Source organism: Centroberyx affinis, unplaced genomic scaffold (assembly GCF_046629955.1).
Source record: "Centroberyx affinis isolate AG114_WGS23_722 - 3 ecotype Tasmania unplaced genomic scaffold, CSIRO-AGI_Caff_v1 ptg000678l_1, whole genome shotgun sequence".
In the NCBI taxonomy this organism is placed as follows: domain Eukaryota; kingdom Metazoa; phylum Chordata; class Actinopteri; order Beryciformes; family Berycidae; genus Centroberyx; species Centroberyx affinis.
The window spans coordinates 131427-153028 of NW_027279299.1; the positions used below are offsets into that span (position 1 = coordinate 131427).

Genomic DNA, 21602 nt, shown 5'->3' on the forward strand with positions numbered 1-21602 from the left:
TTGAGTTACATACTGATAATGTGTAATATCTATGTAAATGGCATTGAGTCTATTTCCAACCAGGTGTGTTTCTGGGCACTGTATAGGGAGATCAAGCATGAGCAAGAGTCTAGATACTAATAACTACTTGCAAACTCAAGTAAACCTTGGTGTTGCTGTGACACCAAACAAGCCCAGAATATTATTTATGATAATAGATTAACAGATTTTTTCACAGGCAAAACTTGCATCTAAATTGATCAGAGAGCTCTAATATTTATGTCATGGCCAAATGTTGTGAGGAGACTCACCCTTGATCCAGTGTAGTTCAATCCCATGTCTTAAATCAGTACTGCAGCAGATTAATAATGGCTACAAGCAATACTATCTCTCTCTGTATCATGTATCATGTATCATTTATATTCTGTAAGACTGACTTGTAGAATTAAAAACACAATATTGATATTTGTGACTGGAAAAACATGTAATTAATGAAAATGAATGAAAATGTAAAATGTAATAACCGAGGTAAGATGGAGAAAAGTAACTGAGGGCAATGACCTACAATATGATGACAGATACGACTTATTCAAGAGATGATCCAAGACAAATTGTTAAACTGTATGTAGGGTAAAGTAAACATTTCTTTCAAAATACGTTTCATTCTACATGTTCCGTTTTCAATGGGTGAAACATTCTCAGGGGTATTAAGCATTACAAGACAGTCTCACATTTGAAGAAGACCAATCCAGTGATTAGAAAAGACCAATCACTGCTTTACCATGAGCTGAAAATGGATAAAAATGTGAGGCTCCACTGCTGTTGCAGAAATGACTTTATTGATTACTTGAAATAATGAAATAATGAATTACTGATATAAAGACTGATATGATAAGATTAATTAATATGATAATTGATATAATAAAATGGATATAATGAATTGAGCTGATTGTCTAATTGTCGTCTGAGCCCACGACTTCCTCTTCTGATGCCTGAAAGAGAACAGCAGTGTTTCAGCATCTTGCAGCAGTCATGGTTCCAGCAGATGAATCAAACAGCAGATGAATCAAACAGCAGATGAATCAAACAGCAGATGAATCAAACAGCTCAGTACCTCAAAAAAGGCGTCTACGAGCAGATCCAGAAGAGCGGCCTGGGAGCGGTATTCTTCGGTGGTCTGCTCTATCTCTGCCAGTAATGCCAGGTACCTGCGAGTCACAAAGCAAACCCAAATACCCGATCAATCCATTCGGATCTAATCATGAAGAATCAGTGTGTAATTTTCAGTGTGTCCAGGAGAACGCCTCACCTCCCTTCTTCAGTGTAGCCATAGGTCTGTCTGAGTGTCTCCTCAAGCACCTGCTGCTCTGACTGTGGCTCATTGTTCTGAGGCTCTGAAAATAGGAAACATGACATGTGACAAACATTCTCCTCTCACTGATCCATCAGATCAACAGCATTTCCCCTCTTTGGAAGCTCAAACTTGAAGCAGAATTCTGAACCGACCTGTTTCCTGCTCTTTGTTGTCGTCCTTCTGTGAATTCTGTAAGTGACATTTTGACATTACTCATGTTTATGTCTACTGTTATTAACTCCAAATTACAATCCCTTACATTTTATATGGTCATATACATATATATATATATGTTGTAGAGCATATACCTTTTGTATTTGGGACGCCCTTATGTGCTGAAATTTATCCACCACCAGAGCAATGGACAGACTGTCATGAGAAAATTGTAAAATACATTATTTACATTTATATTCAGGATATTAAATGTTCCATACACCATATCCTCTTTACAATAACCGGGATAAGCCCACATCCTGAATCAGAAAAGCCTGAATATGCTTGTTGTTGTTGTTTATTGTTGGGTTTAGTGTTTCCACAGAGTCACGAGCATCAAATGATGTGATATGAGACAAAACGGCACGGTTCCATTCATTGCAGTAGATTCCATTCTGTAGACAGGAACGTTGGACAGGCGAGAGAATCGCCGAGCTTCAGTGGGCGTGGTTTTTGATTGAAGTTTAGGTGTGAGGGCGGAAGTAACAAAAAATACTTACTTGGGGCGGAAGTAACAAAAATGAGTCACGGTAAATGATAAATCACTGAGCTATTTAATCCAATCTCCTCTGAATTTATCAAGTCACTTGACAAGTTATAATTTTACTTATCTTTTTGAGTTTACATGCAATTTCATCACAGTGTTTTTCAATTCACATTCATTTCCATCACCTCTACATTTATCAGTTAATTTATAATAAAGGGCTTGCCTTAAATAATAAATGGCAATGCTGAATGATAGAAAGTGGTGATAAATGATGGAAATGGCTCTGTGTTTATCTATGATGACTGGGACTATCACCAGTCTGCAGAATAGCATACAACAGATGTAACTGCTTTTCCTATGTTATTTTTCCCTCTTTCTTTAAATAAGAACTTTCATTCAAGTAAATCTATGTTCTTTATTCAGGTCTGGAGAAATAGCATAGATTGTCTCCTCCTGTGTACATTTGAATCTGCCTACTCTGTGTTGTCGAATGGGCTTTTGGCTTTTACTGAGCCTGAACGGCTTGCAGGATGGTGACGTACTAAACATGGGCAGTGTCAAACGTGTCAGTCAGTTCTAGGCTCATTGCTATTGATGACGTGCTGAACATGGGCAGGTCAAATGTGTCAGTTAATTTACTAGGTCCTTGGGTGCGTTTCCATCTGCTGCTTATCTGATGTAATTACAGATTATGATATTGTGACACTGAGGTAATAACCTGTTTTTAATCTATGGAAGCACTTTGGTTTTTGCTGTAATAATATGCGGTGGGAAGGCACTGAGAAGAGGAAAATCAGCTGGAAGGACATATGGGAGATGGAAGCAAGCAGAGTCAGCTTTATCATCACAGCTACTTATGATGTGCTTCCCTCGCCAAAAAACCTCCATCAGTGGTTCGGTGAAGACCCAACCTGTGCCCTGTGCCCAACTCCAGCAACCCTCAAACACATTCTGGCAAGCTGTAAAACCAGCCTCACACAAGGCAGATACACCTGGCGCCATAACAAGGTCTTGAAGAGTCTGGCAGCAGCAATTGAGACCAAGCGGATGGCAACCAACGCCTTGCCCCCTAAACAACCAACATTCTGAGACCAACATTTATCCAGGAATGAGGGAAAGGACCAACAAATCTCCCCCCCCCCCCCCCAAGCCAGACACAGGACAGCTGAACATGGCCCGTGACTGGAAGATGCTGGTAGATGTCAACAGGCAACTAATTTTTCCACTGGAGATTCCAACCACCAACCTCAGGCTGGACTTGGTACTCTGGTCCACCTCACTGCAGACCGTCTACATTGTAGAGCTCACAGTCCCATGGGAGGATGTAGTCGAGGAGGCTTTCGAGCGCAAGAGTCTACACTACCGGGGTTGGCATACTAAAGTCTGTCCTGTAGAAGTTGGATGCAGAGGATTTATGGCCACGTCTACCATCAAACTGCTGAAGGAGCTCGGGATCCACGGTCAGGCTCTACGACAAACCATCAGAGCTGCATCAGAGGCAGCGGAAAGAAGCAGTCAGTGGCTTTGGATCAAGTGCAAACACCTCTCCTGGGCCCCAACGTACAGTAAAGACAAAAGATTGGGTTGACACAACGGGGGATGACCCTGGGACGCTAGAAGTCATCGTCGAGACCTCCTGAGATGTAGTGGGCTAATTGACGAAACGGCAAGGAAGGAGGGTGCCCACTTGAAAACCCCTGTGTGTCAATCCTATGCCACTTCCAACATCAAGGCAGTCTCAAGTAAGTGCTTACCATCCATTGGCACAAGGGATTATTAACATCTTATCCTGTGTTTTCTGATTCTAATAATAATATATAATAATAAATACTAGTCCATACCCGGGGATGCGTGCACCACAACTCCGTGTAGACTTGCCAAAAATGCGCATAAACAGCGTAAATTTGGGAAAATGGAAAAATCTGCTTCGTCAGTCCCTGCCTATGCCAATGCTCAATGCCCATGTGCAGTTTCAGATTTATTGGCCAACCCATCGAGGAGCAAAATGGAAATATTTGGACAGAAAATTGACAGTTCTTGAATTTAAAATACTGCAATAGAGCTTGCCTAGATTGCTGTTCACACAGATGCCTCTGTAATTCTGTGGGTCAAATTTGTCTCCATTTTTATATATGGAGACATAAAAATGGAACCTGCAGATCTCAGGAAAATGTCCTGTGCATAGAATCAGGTTAAACAGTTTTATAATGGCTAATTGACATTTCTCAGAGCAATACTTCAGCATTTCATTCAGAATACCATCAGGACCACATGCTTTGCTGCCTTTTCAGGCCTGGAGTTTTTTCCTCAGCTCCTGTTGTGTGATGGGGAAATCAAGTGGGTTCTGGTAATCTTTGATTATTGTTTCCCATTTCCATAGTTTTTCTTTGATAGCTGTCGTTTCTGATGATGCTTCAGTTGGTTTGTTATAAAGTGTTTTAAAGTGACTAGTCCATAATTCTCCATCTTGGATCACTAACTCCTTGGGTTCACTTTTAGAGAGTGAGTTCCAGTGATCCCAAAAGGAATTTGAATTTATGGACTCTTCAATCAGATTCAGTTGTTCACAAGTGTGTTTTTATTTCTTGGTTCTTATTGTACTTTTGTATTCTTTAAATGTCTCACAGTATTGGAGACGTAAATGCTCATCTGTTGGGTTTTTATGCTTTTGGTTTGACAGTTTTCGTAACTGTGTTTTATGTTTTTTACAATCTCTATCAAACCAACGGTCATGCTTCATTTTTCTCTTCTTGTGTTTAGTTAATTTCAGTTTGGATTTCCCTGCAATCTTTGTAAATATGTTATTAATTTGTTGCACTGCCTGACTTACACCTTCATTAGTGTCAGGATATGAATTCACTATAAATGTATCCAAAAGAGATTGAATCTCTGGGCTTGCCTGGGCTGACAACGTTCATTTCTATTGTTGTCTGTCCTTTTAAGAAACAGACTGATCTGGCTGTGGTCAGACAGAGGGGACAGGGGCTTGACTGTGAATGCACTGAGAGAGAATGGGTCCATATCCGTGATCATGTAATCAATGGTGCTGTTGCCAAGAGGTGAGCAGTAGGTGTATCTCCCTAAAGAGTCCCCTCGCAGCCTACCATTGACAATATACAGACCCAGGCTTCAACAGAGCTGCAGCAGGTCCCTCCCATTCCTGTTGACCACTGTGTCATAGTTGTTTCTGTTGGGCAGATTGAAATTGGGAGGTAGAGGTTGTTCAATGATAAATTTGTCTTCATCTGTTGTGGTGGTGTCAGGCTGTGTTGATGTTTGTGCGTTGAAGTCCCCACATATTAGAACATTTCCCAAGCCCTGAAAGTGGCATATTTCTGCCTCTAGATTAGGGATGATATTATTTTGGTAAAATGGAGATTCTGATGGGGGGATGTATATACCACAGACGAATATAGTGCTTTCTGTGGGGATAAGTTGTTTTTTTATTTTTATCCAAATGTGGTAATTTCCTGTTTTTAGAATTTGAATTGAGTTATGGATTTCAGCTTTGTACCAAATTATTAGACCCCGAGTCTCTACCTTGATGTATGCTGCTTAACTTTTGTGATGGTAAAATAATTTCTCTATAGTTAGGTGAAGAGTGAGTTGCCACATCTGATCTGCACCATGTTTCTGTTAAGATTATTATATCTGACCTGATTACACTATTTACAAGATCTGGGTGTTTACTCTTCACACCAAATGTAGAAGAGCAAAGATCCTGTATATTCCAAGAACTGATCTGAAATGAACTCATTAAGAAATTCGAGAGTGTCTCTCTCTCCGCCGACAGAACAGAGGGCTGTCAGGTGGACTGAGCTTGCGCATATGCATCAAAATAAACAGCGATATGATATAATTGTATAGATTCTACTTTAGCTTCAGTTAGCTTCAGTTAGCTTCAGCTTACATGCATGATATTGGTCAGCCTGCTTACTGTGTGGGAGAAACGGGCTCCCGATCTCAGCGGAGAAACAAGATGGCGGAGAAAACGAAACTTACATTTCTGGTTCTGCAATCCTATGATGTGCCACGTGCCACGGCCGACCAATGGTGTAACTTCATCACTCACTCAGTCAGTCAGTCAGTCAGTGAGTGGCAGACATTCACGTTTATAGGGCTGGCCCCGCTGTTGCGGTCCAGCCAAAAAGTCTTACCTCCAAAGGACAAAACAGGACCTAAGCCTACCTAAAGATCTATGATAAGGACGTACCTTGGTGCCTCACTGAAGAGTGGTTTTGTATGTGGTGTTCCACACGGTAATATTCCTTCGCCTTAAACTAACAATATGGACACTGTTTTTCATCGCTCTCTGAAGTTAGCACCTCTGCTGGCTCTTCTCCCAATACAACTGTTATATGTCTCTGCAAGGACAAAACATAGTATGAAGGTACAGTTTGTCTGAGACAACATAAATACATTGCGTATGTGGTAAATAAAAATATGTAGCCTACTTTCTGCAATACTAATCACACCCAGACATTCAACTAATCCAAACCTAATTTCGGCAAGTCATAACACTAATGCTAACGATGTCATTAAGCAGTGTCCAAAATTAACCATTTTCTTACCTGCCAAAATAATTTACCCACCATGAATAATTTTTACTGGCCAAAATAATTAATATACATTTCTCACAGAAACAGGTCACGCAGCACTACCTATTTTCATTGCCATTTTGTGCATAGAATCGGGTACTGAGTGTTACTGTAAAACTTCCTTAAAAGTATATTATTCATCATGAAGTGCAATAGAATTCCATTTTGGTTTGAGCTTTAAAGTTTGACAAAGGGCAAAGACAAAACATGGTATTATAATCGAGACATTCAAATGTTTGCATGCATCTCAAAAAGTTACCAAGAAGTGCAGCAAGTAGGCTTTATTGAATTACCCGCCAAAGATAATTTTCTACCAGTGTTTGGCGCTTGGCAGTTGGTAATTTTTGGATGTGGCCATTAAAGCAAATGTAAATCACTGTTTAAGTCTGTTTCGCCTTCTTTAGAATACAGATCAAAATTTAACAAAACTCTTTTTACCCTTTTTTGTGTGATTTTTTGTTCTAAGAGTTTCCTCCTCTAAGAACAGTGACGCTGTTGAAATTGTGAACCTTTATAATACATTCAGGCTAATGTAATTACGAGAGCTGAAATTTTTATTGATAGTGGGGTTTTTTTAATAGTGTGTTTTTTGATAGTGTTTATGTACCATTTGAGTTCATTGATCAGAGGAAGGAACACAACAAGTAGTTCTTTATGTTTTGTTTTTTTTGCTCGTGAAATTGCATTTGTGACTAATAAAATTAAGATAACTTCTAAAAAATGTTTGTCTTCCACCCTTTTCAGTAAATCCAAACATCACATTTTCCCACAAAAGTGAAAAGTGAGAGTAAACATTATCAATTATAAATCATGAATTATTTGTGTATAGGCAGTGTCAGAATAAATGTAGTGCTGTTTCAATGTGCTCCTGACACAATAAAAAATATCAATGACTTTTTAAACAAGTAATGGCTAGCAAGGTAGATTATGAATCATTCTAAAAGACCTCTTTAACCTTACTTATTAAGTATTTATGGGACAATAACCACACTTTTGTCCAATAGGAAGTGACACTGGGCATTGTTGTAAGATCCTGCTCAAAAAGAGCACAGTTTGCTTTATTGTTCGTCTTCGGGTGCAGATATTGGTGTCAATTACAATTACAATTTCCCATTTGGCAGACACTTTTATCCAAAGTGACGTACACATGAGATTTTAATACAACACAAGCAAGGATCTAGTCAGGAGAGAATAACGAGAAGGCTGGAGTGATAAAAGCTCAGCCAGCTGAGGAGTATGGCCATTAAAAAGTTCTGTTACTGAAGGAACAGCATCCATAGCCAGTTAGCCACTGAGAATTCTTTGGGTGGTATAGACATTTCACTTTGACAGCCAATTATTCACTAAGACATGTATCCAGGGATATAGTGGGTAAATGAGGAGGTGAGTAAACTACGAGCCCCCTCATCATAAGGAAAACAACCACCAATATGAAGAAAAATAGAATAGAAATAGAATAGAATAGCGAAACATTAGCTGTCCAGGAGATGGGATGAATTTGGGATGGGATAGATTTAAATGAGGAATTAATTTACAACAGTAGGAAAATAAAATTTCATTCCAGGTTTTACAGATTGTTTTTATGTAGCTGTGGTCAGAATCTCCATCCTATCGGGGTGGAAGACAATGACTGGCCGATAACAGATTTTTAATAAAAGTAGATTCTAGTTGAGAGCATGACCAAGGATCAATTCCCTTTGGGTGATTACATTGATGATGATGATGATGATGATGATGAAACTTTAAAGGTGCACTAGGCAACTTTGCACTGTGGCAGCCCTAAGCGGCACCGAGAAATAGCTGCTTGATTTTTGAAAATTTGAAGGACTTCATTACCCAGAAATCCTGTAACATGTTAACCATAAACTGTGCACTCCTTGGTCCTTTATTTCTTGTTCTTAGTGTCTGGTGGGGGTCCAGCTTTCTCTGGACGGAGTGCTCGTTTACTGCTGTAATGGAGAAAGTTTCTATTTCACTCTGAAGTTTCCATTCCTCACTTCTTGTGTGGAGAAGACTTCCTGCCAGTGATTATACTGACACCAGAATTTGATTTGGGCAAACAGAGTGATTCTATTGGGACCCTTTTTTTTGTTGCAGCCCCACTTCACAATTTGGGCTGACAAGATGGGTTTTTTTTTTTTACATAAAAAATATTGCCTAGTGAAGCTTTAATGATCTCCACAGAGAAATTGGGTCGGCAGAGCAGCATAGAATAGGATTTAGATAAGAATGAAATAAGAGGACAGTAATGCAAATAAAACAAATGCACAAAAAGTGTGCATTGCTAGCTGTTCACATGTTCACCTATACAGATGGAAGAACATACTGTATGTACAGTACAGAAATGTGTCCAGAAGTGTAAATATGAATCACTAGCTATTCACATTATCGGATTTATGGATTGTATGTAAGCCAAATGCGCATTGTGAGCAATTGCCTTGTAAATGTAATGTGTAATGTGTAAAATGTGATGGGTCAGAAATTTTTAGGCTACTGACTCACAAGAGGGTTTTGAAAGGGTTACAGAAGACCAAGGTTGATGGGACTTGCTCAAACCATAGAGGAGCATGCAATCATTCAGCTGAAGTTAAAACATGACTAGAGTCCCGAGGTTTTCACAGCACAACAGCATACATGAATATGTACGGGTCATGTGCATAATAAGCCCTTACTGATAGTGACATACCCTATTTAGTTTAGATTAAGTCAAATGACAGTTGTTTTGGAATGTTATATCTCTTTAGTCTCAGAAGATTGCTTTAAAGCAATGGAGGATGTAATCTTGTAGTGACATTAATTTATACATGAGATTGTGAACATCAAGGCCCGCAGTCAGTATCAAGAGAAGTCATTCAGCCAAGCAACTTATGAATGCTTAATGTACAGTTATGAAGGCAAACATGACCGCTCCATACACCTACCAGGCCATTTCATGTTCAGCCGTGTATGAGTCAACTTGTGTGTAAACCCAATACATTGATGTGGTGTTTTCGGTTGTTTAATCCGTTAATATTTTATTTTCACCTTTTTGCAGTGTAGAACAGATTGCAAGCAAATATAGCCAAAAACAGAACGTCTTGACCCATTGCATCCACACCCTCACATACTATCCTACATATAGACACATATACACAATTTGATACTGATCTTTGTGAACCTTTTCACAGATACTGTCCTGTTAAAGCATAATTCACTCTATCTTAAGGAAGGAGACAATTTCATTAAGCCATGTTTTAAAGAGAGGTAGATCACCACTTCTTCAAGATAAAACACTTGGCAATCACCATGGCAAACAGTAGAGCCCGCTGTTCTGTGTACGACAGTGAGAGCAGCCAAGAAAGACCAATTCATCATCCCTGTAACCCGATAACCATAAAGAACCTCATGTTAATCTTTATAGAAAGTCAGATAAAATGTGTGAGCATTGAAGTCTATGACTTAGAAAAAAAATCACATAATCACTGATATTATGGCCATGGAGATAAAAGCGGAGAGAGTGAAATCTAGAATCCCCCCCCCAAAGACCCTTTCAAGGACCCTTACCCAAGGACCCTGGACATTGGCCCCTGTGGTTAGAGATGGGTGGTTGATCAAACTTTTACCATTCAAGTGCAAAGACAATTTTAGCTACCAACCATCACGCAGAGCAACAAAGCTCTGATTCATTAATGTCTAATCCAGAGGTTCTCAAATGTTTTCATGTCTCGGACTCCCAAATAGACACATTAGACCCCACTGACCCCCATCTGATCAGATTTAGTCCCAGGATTTTAGTTGTTGATTTAGTATTGAACACTAGAACTGCCTATGGAGAGATAACAGTGATGAGAGTGAAACCTATGATTATAATAGTCACACCTAACTATACCCAACTGATGCCAATACGTAATTCATCAGTGATTGGTATGTGCATGCGTGTGTGCGTGCGTGTGCGCGCGCGCGCGGACTGGGGGGCGGGGGAAAGGGAAGAGGAAGAGGGGGGGGTTCGTCTTCCAAATTTCTGCAATATCCAAAACGTGTGCGCGCTGTCATCCACAACCCCCGTCGTCGACATCCCCCGGTTGCGTGTGCGCGCACGGAGAGAGACAGGAGAACGCACGGGCGAGAGAGAAAGAGGGAGAGAGATAGACAAGCAGCGAGCGAGAGAGAGAGAGAGAGAGAGAGAACCACAAGAGCAGCATCCAAAACCACAGACATGGGGCTCTCGGTATGTGCAGTCATAGAGGACTGATATAGACTAGCCTACATATTTCTACATTTTTTTTATGCGTAAAAGGACTCCCGTCGCTCCTGTGTTTGTGTTTTTTGGGCTACTTTCATTTCTGCCTTTAACATGTCAGGCGTTTGGCACACAAATGTTCCCGTTCGTTTCCTCTAGATGTCTGCTCATTTGCGGAGGATTCATCTCGGGAAGCTCGACGGGGGCAGCGCGTCTCTCCTTTGAAGCCTTTTGGTCTGATGCGCGGGAGAGCAGATGCCGCTACATTATTAACACGAGGAGACGGCGGTGAAGTGCTCAAAGACAACAATGCGCCTCATCTCGTCCAGTCCTGGCCGTTGTTTGTGGCTCTGTGAGCTCGGTCGGCTCCGCTGTGTCTTTACGCGTTGAGAGGAGCGGAGGAGGAGGGAGGTTTTTCCCCGTCTCGGTTGGATCACGCATCGCTACTGAACTGATTGATTGATTCGGAGGGGGGGTGAGGGGGGGAGGGCATTTGGATGTGAGGCTACTCCTAAAAGAGCAGAATCTGGATCTGCTGATTGATCTTTAGGAGAAGTGGGGAACCAGTCAGTGGACCTTTGCGCAATTGTTGTAGGAGCATTTTTTTGTTTTTTTTTTTGTTTTTTATATATATATATAATTTCCTTGTAGGCTACCCCCGGATAAGGGTAAAGGGGGCATCAAGAAGAGGGGAACACCGGATCAGCACTGCTGTGTGCGGGGAGGGAGGGGGGGAGAGAGAAAAATGCTGCCTTCGCAAGAAGCCTCCAAAATCTACCATGACAACTACATGCGCAACTCGCGGGCCATCGGGGTCCTGTGGGCCATCTTCACCATCTGCTTGGCCATCATCAACGTGGTGGTGTTCACCCAGCCCTACTGGATCGGCGACAGCGTCAACACCCCCCACGCCGGCTACTTCGGCTTGTTCCACTACTGCGTGGGCAACGGGAACTCCAACCGGGAGCTCACCTGCCAGGGCAGCTTCTCCGACTTCGGCTCCATCCCGTCCGGAGCCTTCAAGGCGGCCTCCTTCTTCGTGCTGCTGTCCATGGTGCTGATCGTCAGCTGCATCGCCTGCTTCGCGCTCTTCTTCTTCTGCAACACCGCCACGGTCTACAAGACGTGCGCTTGGATGCAGCTGCTATGCGGTAAGGAAGACACTTTGGCTGGTTTTTTTTTTGTTTGTTTTTTGGTGTGGGGGGGGGGGGGGGGGGGGGGGGGGGGGGGGGGGGGGGCTTAGGGGTTCCCTCCTCCAATGACTCTGGAGGGTGCACAACTTTCAGGAGAGATGAGGTGATAGTGTGCCGAGTTAAAGAGATCAGAACCCCCCCCCCCCCCCTCTTAATTGTCAGGGCACCCCAGAAATTTCAGCAGCGTCCCTGATCCACAGGAAGATGGGAGCGCATCATTCATTCTGTGCACGAACACCGCGTGGGGGGTCTGTTCATCACCAGTGAAGCCTCCCTCTCATCTTCCATGGGCGTCAATTGGGTATGGCAAAGTATGGGCACTCCCCATAGCTTATAAGTGCGTTGAAATTTGATCTTGTTTATCTTGATCTTTTTTTAATCATTATAATGGACAGCAAAGATCAAGAGAAATTTATTTGGAAGCCCTATCTAAAGAAAAAAAAAGTACTTCAGGATCAGTGTTAAATATCATGCAAACAATAAAGTTTATTTTCTTTTACCACTGAAGTCATTTGACCCAGTGGTTGCAACAATGTGTCACAGTGTAATTGTATGGAATTATCATAATGAACTGCCTGCAGCGGTGTTGCATCAAAGATCACAGTTTCTATTTTAGTGCCATATCTGCCTGCCAGATTAGCCTACATTATGCATGATCCGCATATGCATTCCAATACATTCCCACTCTTTGCATTCATTCATTCATCCAAGATCCGATAGCCAAACAGCATGTGAGGCCTATAAATGTATTAGGAGGGGCTGTAAGTTGTCAGACCCTGTTGAGCTCACTGATTTTGGGTGCGATACAATTGAGAACAGACTCCATTTTGATCTATTTCAGGTGCAATAGAATGGAATGGATTTTCCTAATTAGATCAAACTGATGCTCACTTTTCTCTTTTTCCTGAAATGTCTGAACGTGACAAATTGTGACAGGAGCTGCTTCTGCTCTGGTCCTCTAACCTTCCTTTCCACAGTCGTAGCTGTGCTATACAGTATGTCTAAGCTGTTGTGACAGAAACATGGAATAGCAGCCACTCGTGTGTGTGTGTGTGTGTGTGTGTGTGTGTGTGTGTGTGTGTGTGGCAGTTCATTCCCAGGGCTGGTATTCCCCTGTCATGGAGCGAACAGATTGTATCACTTCAGGTAGAGCCCCTACAAGTGTCTCACGCAAGCTCAGTCCGCATCAAAGAATCCCCCAGCGAACTCCTAATCACACAAACCACTAATTAACTAGACAAGGTGCAGATGAAATTGGCCTCAAATGTGTTTAAAAAAGAAAAAGTCAGCTGACATAACTGTTCGTGCAGGTGGGAGCTGATTCTCATGATTTGGAGATGAGGCTGATAAATGACTGATAGTACAAAATTCAAACAAATGATAGTGCTTCTAAAGGATAGCAGGTAAATTAAGTCAGTGATTGACAAAATGATAACACCATTACAGAGTGGATCCTCTATTTTTTAGAAGTATTGAATGATGAACTTCAGGTAATGATTTTTTACATTAGACAGCGCTAACCTATAAAACAGGGGCAACATCAGTTATTGTTCACCCCTCATTAATTTCAATGCAAGCTTCATTCAAGACGATCTTGTCGTATTAACTCAGCTCTCCCTGAGCCTCTGGCCGTGGTCGGCTTCCACCGCTCCGGTCCAGCATGCTGCTGTATGTCTTGTCATCAGGTGTTGTCTCGGCTCATTAGGCAGCACTATGAAGGAGATCTGCCTGGCTTGGGGAGTTTCTCAATGGGCTTGGTGGTACATCGCAGTAAAAAGTGAGTCAGTGCCTCCCTTTGAAGAAGCCAAGGCCAAGCTGAGGCAGTGCATATATGAAATATTTGCAAAGCCTTGCGGGAGATGAAATTCAAGGCACGGCGTAAAGGTGGAGTCCTTTGTTGGCTTGTTCTCAGTTTGGGAAAAGTTGTAGTTAAAGATACTACATGCAGTATTATGTCTTAGACTACATTTCCCATAAACCCTGTTGCTTCCTATCACGGTGCCTCTTGTTGGTTTTGAAGAGCAAGAAGAAGAGCTGATAGGAGCCCTTGAGAACAGCCAATATGCATTCAGATGAGGTGCGCTAACGTCAAGTTGAAATTATGCAGATAGAATAGTGGAACTGGAATCCTGTTGTGGATTACTTGCAAAGTAAAATGGTTCCTGTTTTGTGTCGTAAAGCGATCCAGCAGATTTCCCGCCCAATCCAACCCATTGGCACACAATGTAAAATGCAGTATAGAGGCTGGTAGAGGCTGAGAAACTTCTCAACGATGGTCTCATTTATTTACAGCAATTACACCAATGTCTCAAAATGAATGTGGTAATGATTTATTGATTTTGAAATGATACACAAACAACTTTAAATTGCAGTGGTTGCATTCACCAGTGGAATAATACAACGTATCATACCAATAAGGCCATGAGGATGCCCTCACTTCCTTGTTGAATCTTTTTTCTAAAGCCTCATTGTGTACAGTAGGCGTCAGTGGTGTGGGGATGTAACTGGCAATAATGCTGCAGCAAAATGTAATTTTAATTCACTCCAGAATGGCAAATCACACAGCACTGAATGCTGTAGTCTTTGAATTTCATTCAAGAGTCTGTCCTGGATGCAGGAGAGAAGAGCTATGGTGGCATTTCCATCACTAAGCGCTTACCTAACCATTAATACTTGTTAGCTATATGGAGTTTTCTCCCTTGACTGCCACAAAAGTTACGTTTGACATTCTGTAAGAAGCTGACATAACATGGAGGGGGATTTCAAAAGGGATTCCTCCTGTTGTTGCTTTGAAGTGGATTTTCTACTCTGCTCTCCCATTCCCCCTTCCATTACCTCCGTCTCTTCTATCCCCAAACCTGCCTGTATTTCCCCTATTACATCACTCTGTCAGTCCCCAAATCTTTTCTTCTTCACTTCTCTCCCTTCATCCCTCACGAGTCTGTTTTCCGCAGTTTCCTTTTTCCCCAGCTTCCCCAAGCCTGCTGGAGTTTCCCATCGACACGGGGAGCAGCTTCAGAGGCGTCAAACCGACAATACACTCACAGTGCGTCAGTTTTGCACGTCTCCTCTGAAACCGCAAGCAAGTTCTGAGAAATGTTGTCGCATGTGTTCACGTCGTTTAGCACTTTTGCTCTTGTTGTTGAAAGACACGCTTTCCCTGTCTTCATTTGGCTTTTGCTCGACAACTTCATAGCTTAAAAGGAAGGGTGCCCAGCTGGATTTGAGTTTTGAATCTTTTTACCTTAGTTCTTTGCCTTATCCTGGTGTAAGAGAATCATGATGGTGCTTTCACTCAAGGGAAAAATGATCTGAAGTATGGCGGGGCCAAAATGTTCCCAAAAGGTTCCCTTCATGTTGTTGAGATGATTCAAAAGTATTTTATTTCACTGGCAAGCGAATCATGTCATTTTCTGTGACTATTTTAATGCTGGCATGAGCTCAGCTGTACGCTCAGTGATCTATAAAAGATAGGCCCCATAGGTGGTTTGCTGGGTCAGTGCAAAATAGTGCAGTGCAGACAAGTTCTCTGAAATATTGACTGTCGGCTCCAAAAGTGCTAAAAAGTGCTCCGATGGCCAGCTTTTTCCCCCCACGACAGTTTCTTCTGGTATTTGTGGAATGAGAACTAAGGTACTACAAGTCTGACAGGTCATCAGAAGTGACTAATTGCAAGAGGCTGTATTGAACCTTTTTGGTCGCACAGAGGCAGACTAGATATTGGATGGCCCAGTCTAAACCCTGTTCCTTGCCAAAATGATACCATTTCTCAAAGGCAGTGCACCGTGCAAAGTACCATCCCGAGGGAGAGGAGAGGAACTTTGGCAGCGTTTTACATTACACAGGCATGACTCCAGAAAGAACATTACAAAGATGCTAATTTATTATCTTATACAAGGTAAGAATTGGAGACTTTATGGTGCTGCTTATCTTCAATGTCTTTTCATTCTAGATAATTGATCCTAAACACTTGTAGGAGTCCTGTACACTGCAGTGTCGCCTTTTCATACGAGTTTGTTATAACATGTTTAGAGGGCTGTAATATTTGAGTCCAGTCTTGGTCTTGAGTCCAGCCTCAAGACTTTTCTGATGTCTTGGACTTGTCTCAGTCTCGTGCCTGTTTTGACTCAGACTTCTCTTGGTCTCAGCCGCTATTGGATGTTGACTCGATTTATCTTGTCCAAACATTTTCAAAGATAGGTTTTCCTCCACCTGGTCCAGCCCTCCTTTATTTTCTCCCCGGCTCTACCAACAATTTAAGGGATTTCACTTGTGTAAAGTATGTACTGGTCATCAAAGTTCTATGCATCAATTAGTCAGAATCCAATGCATTGTTTGTTTAGATGTTGAAGAGTATAGTACAGAGATCCTGTAGATAGATCTACATCTCTGTTCATCCTTAAGAAACACCTTAAGCATTGTCTTGATATTTGGAAAGACATATACACTCTTTGTTGCCTATTTTGGTCTTGGTCTTGAATCGTACTCGATTTCCTCTGGACCTGTTCTTGACTTGAACTCGACAGGATCTGGTCTTGGAATTGACTTGGACCCGACTGATATGGTCTTGCCTACAGTTTGGCAAACTCAGCACATGCCTCTGCTTCAAACATAGCAGGATGAAACCCTGAAGTATCTGGAGATGGCTGAAGCGTTGTATGTTCCACGTTACAGTGAGCTGGAACTGCACAGCCAGCGCTAGTTCTCCTGCAACTCACCTTTGTGCGTTATATGAAGATCCCTGTGTATTCAACATGTTGCAAACAGTCACAGTTGTCCACAGCATCAGAATGAATGGGGATGACCAGCGATCTATGGTCAATAAAAAGTAGGGTAAAATATGACCTCCAGGTAGTGATCATCACAAGGCAAACAACTTCCAATAGAAACAAAAATTAATTATATTTCCAGAAAACTCATTTTAATACGAGTTACTACAGTGTATCCTAGGAATTAGGGATGGAACGATACACTGAAATTCAATATATCACAATACAAAAATGTGACAATACGTATTGTGGGGCATAAAAATGAATCGCGATATTAGCTCTATTTTATTCTGCTGTAGTAATCACAAATGAAGTCTTGAGATCCACATTTTTTTTTACACCATCTTTGGTGCTCAGCGCTCATAGCTGTGGTGTTTCTGGTGGCTATCACTGCTCATGCTAACTACCCAGTTCTTCTTCTTCTGTTTATTCCAAACTGGAAACATAAAGCGCATCACTTCCTGTGTGGCAGAGGATTTTTCTCAGGAAAGAGCTTCCAGACGGCGAGTGTTTACTACAGCAAGTGGAAAAGCTTTCATGAACTGGATATAGGTTTAATCATTGTTGTGTTACATCAATTGATGACAGAGAGTAGCAAAACACAATTTTAACCATTTGAGTTGAAGAAATGGTTGGGGGGGGTGGTGTGCCAATAAATAGGCTCCTAGCAGAGCCCCTGCCTAAACCTGTCCTACAGTGATAATACAGTAATACTAGAGTGATAAGGATGCAGCCCTGGTATTGTTGAATGCCTCTCAGAGTCACGATTCGGTGGCGTCACCCTCAGCGGTGGCCGCGATGCTGCCTTTGTGTCTGCGTTGTGTGGGAGAGAGAGCACTCCATTGATACACAGAGACAGTGCAGTAAACTTGCCTCCACCTACTGCCAGAGAGACAAAAGAGGAGGGCTGCAGCAGAGAGGCGGCAACACAGTGGATTCGTGGCCTCACCTGCTCCCTGCACTCTGGATCTGGATTCATGCTGGAAGAATCTGCAGCCACCAGGGAGGCCCATGCTTTTTAACTTGACTGAGAAATGCTTGTTTTTTCCTCTCCCTCCCCCTCTTTCTATATTTACAGTATCTCTAGTATATTTCACTCCCTGGCTATTTTTTTTTCAGGATCACTGTGGTGTTATCCATTAGACCACAGAGAAAAGGAGAAGTGTTGGGTGGTAACTGTTACTCAGTAATGCCAATACAGTATTACCTTTCCCAGGTAGAGTAACAAATTGTCAATTTCCCTAATAAAATTACACTTACTAATCAAAACAAATACATGAAAGTCTGTAAGTTTTTTCTCACTCCCTCTAAATATCGGATTGAAGTGGAATTATCTGAAAGCTAAATCCAACCCCCATCTTCTCATTCATTTTTGGCCAAATTAGTCGTCATCCTCTCAAACTAAGCTTCTCGTTTAGATGAGAAATGGTAGAAAAGTTGTCTTTCTCTGGGTGGAAGTATTCCCACTACTTTGATTTTATCCAGTAAAAGGTTTCCTGATCATTCACAGGATAATAAGTAAAGGAATGATGTCACTTTTGAAATGAGTTGTGAGCAATGAGTAACATATTACTTTTGAGTAACGAGCCTAATACTGCTTACAAATAACTTCATTGATGTCATGTATTGTTGTCACTAGTAATGTGTCACATACCAATTTACCAGTTTACCAATTTGGAGACAGTAGTCTTCCTTGTACACTAAACTAGAGCACAAAATTTTCACAATGTGATATTATGGCATGGTAAAAATTAACTTCCAAAACAGTTTTGAACAGATGTCAGAAAGATATTTAGGTCCTGATTTCACAAAACGATGCAGGTAGCAGCTATGGACGACTATGGACGTCATGTGAACTTTCCACTATTGATATTTACACTGGTTTTCAACAGCGGTGCACACTGTCATACCAACATCTCTTCAGTGTCAAAATGTTTTCTGTTTTAGCTCTGCTAATGATGGGAAGGATGTTACACCTACACTTTATCTTTGCACAGCTCCCATCTTTGTCACAGTTTGTGCTCCATATGACACGACAGGGAGATGAAATGAAACACCAGGAGTCTCTACATCACATGTTCCACTATAGAGGCTCTTTCTCTAAGCTCTCCACCCAGATTTAGGTGATGTAGGGGGAGGAAACACGCCTTCTCTCCTGTCATTAGCTGTTCCTCAGGGAGCTTGTCATGGACCTCTGCTGTGAACAGAGCCAAACAGGTCTCCTGTGAGTCTGCGTGTGTCTGTGTGTGTGTGATGAAGCATCACCGTCACTACAGAAAATATGATTTGATGACTTAGAACAGGATAGACAGCAGAAGGAGTGTGGCCAGGAAAGGTGAGGAATGCTAAAGGAAAGGACAAGATTAAGAGCGAGGAAGGTAGAATGGTAATTAAAGAAGTAAAGAAAGCCAGCAGATAAAGGAAAGGATTTAGGATATAGCTGGGGTGTGTGTGTGTGTGTGTGTGTGTGTGTGTGCATGTGTGTGTGTGTGTGTGTCTGTGCTGCCTGCCGAGACCCTGCTAATGCAGAGCTAATCTCCTATCAGAGGGGAGACTGCCCGGGGTTTCACATCGCAGCAGCCTACTCTCAGCCTACCCATAATCCTTGGCTCTCTCCCCAGAGGTTAAGCCTCGACCAATTATTCTCCATGCCATGCAAACCCCATCATCGCCAGCAGATCGGCCCAACGAGGCTCCCTCACTCCTTCACACCTTCCAGGATGGAGGGGGCGAGAAACAAGGAGAGCAGAGGAAATGAATGAGGAGAGAAGTGAGGGAGGAGGGGAAATGGTCAAGCTAGTGCAACGGAATAGAGGCTGACACTATTTGTTGTATCAGCTGGGTGTTATTGTGAATAGTCAGTGTTGGGCAGTCATTAATTACATGTAATTAAAGGTGCTAGGTGTATCATTTTCACATCAATAAATCATTGCCACATTAATTTTCAAATATTAACATAATTACTGTAAAGAAACAAAGCCATTGCTGAGAAGATTGGCGGCCTCTACTGGCCTCTACACTGAATTTGACATTGTGTGGCACCAGGTCGGATTTGGAGGGAAATCTGCTGGATTCTTCCAGAGCAAACAGAGCTAAAGCTTAAAGCTAAAGCTGGAAGGAGTGAAAGGCCGATGGACAAATCACTTGCAACATGTTTATCCTCTTCAGAAAGACAAGGAGAAAACCTTTGACTGAAATAGCAACATCCTCTTTGCAACAGGAAGCCACAAGGTTTATGGGAATGTGGTCTTAATTTTTGGGAAACAGTAGCACAAACAATACCACTGGTGTGAGATAGAGACTACCAATAGTCTCCACCATGGTCTCATTTGTTTATGGTAATTATATCAAGGTATCACAGTTAATTTGACAATATCTTTAAAAATGATACATGTAGCACCTTTGAACTAGCTTAAAGGATCAGAAGTTCAGCGATTTGGACCTATATATAATTTCTCTCTTACATACATGTAGCACTTGGACCCACAGACAATATTGGCTCAAGATTCAGCTGTCAGTTGAAACAGCAAGCTCAGTTGCTAGGCCTTTTGTTGCTAACAATAAGTCCAAATGGGGTTTGTCAAAATATCTCCAAAGAAGCCAGTCTGTAAAAACGACATGGCGACCAACCGACAAACTTATATCCACAACATCGAAAGCAGCGGTACCACACTATTTCCACTCAGTGGATCATCTTCTACCAAACTCTACTGTTTACAATCTGACCTGACCATCCAAAACTAGATCACTCACTTTCACCCCAAAGCAGTCTGTGCTGTGGCAGAGAAAAATAGTTCTGTGATTTCCTGATGAGAGAAAGTGTGTGTAATGAGGGAACTGCGTCATGAAATCAGAGCTAGTTTCAATTTATGTACTACAACTTTTGCATTCACTCACAACAACTCCACTGTGGAGCCTTCAAATGCCTTTTTTGGAGATATTTTGACATACCTGTTAGCAGCAAGAGGACTTACAACAGGAGCTTGTTGTTTCAACTGATAGCTGATAGAGGAGTAAATATTTTCTGCGAATACTACAGGTATGTAAGAGACAAATTAGACAAATTGCCTAATTTATCCTTTAAGTACATTTTACAGCAGCTTGGTGGTAGTTAAATTCAAATTTGGATTTGTTTTAACAGTCATTTGTTTTGCAGTCCTTTTGAGGTGTACTACTACTGCAACTGCCAAACAAAATCAAATTTTTGTTAAGGTAATCTGTGGTAGTTTTTTGCAGTCATTGACATTGAAAGATGTAGATATTTTAATGTTTACAAAGTAGTTTGAGTGACTTTTTAAGTAGCTTTAGTTAACCAAACTGTAACTCTCTTGAGTGGAGCTTTGCTGTAGTCATTTCTTCCAATGTGAAGTAACTGGTAGCTTGTAAAACTATCTTTCCCAACCCTGGGGAGTGCACTAGGTACCACTGCAGATCCATTTAGATCGATTCACAGTGTGCTTGCTTACACCTGTGTGTGTGTGCTGGATCCCCCTAAGTCTGTTTCAGAGGCTTTTTCCACACTGCCAAGAATAAAACTTATTTTCAACATGAAAATAGTCAAATGTAAAGATAGTGAATATCAGTGTAAAATGTAACAGCATTGGCCTTCAACACTGGTTGTATATACTGAATGTGTATGTGTGCATGCCTGTGTGTGAGTTTGTGTGTGTGTGTGTGTGTGTGTGAAAGAGGAAGCTGCCTAATGGGATTGGAGCTGGGCCTAATGCTCTTGGGCCGGCTGCAGATGATAGTTTAATCAGCTCTGTGGTGCAGCTCTGCACTGGGGCCTC

The 21602-nt window shown here is 41.8% G+C and overlaps 1 protein-coding gene across 1 annotated transcript in view; it reads left to right on the forward strand.

Annotated features, from left to right (window-relative positions):
* The first annotated feature begins 11595 nt into the window (after positions 1-11595).
* The window catches only part of lhfpl4a (LHFPL tetraspan subfamily member 4a), a 40143-nt gene continuing 30136 nt past the window's right edge, over positions 11596-21602 (forward strand). Inside the window, exon 1 of the mRNA XM_071519265.1 lies at positions 11596-12001. Coding sequence (XP_071375366.1) covers positions 11596-12001 — 406 coding nt within the window. The remainder of the gene's footprint in view (positions 12002-21602) is intronic.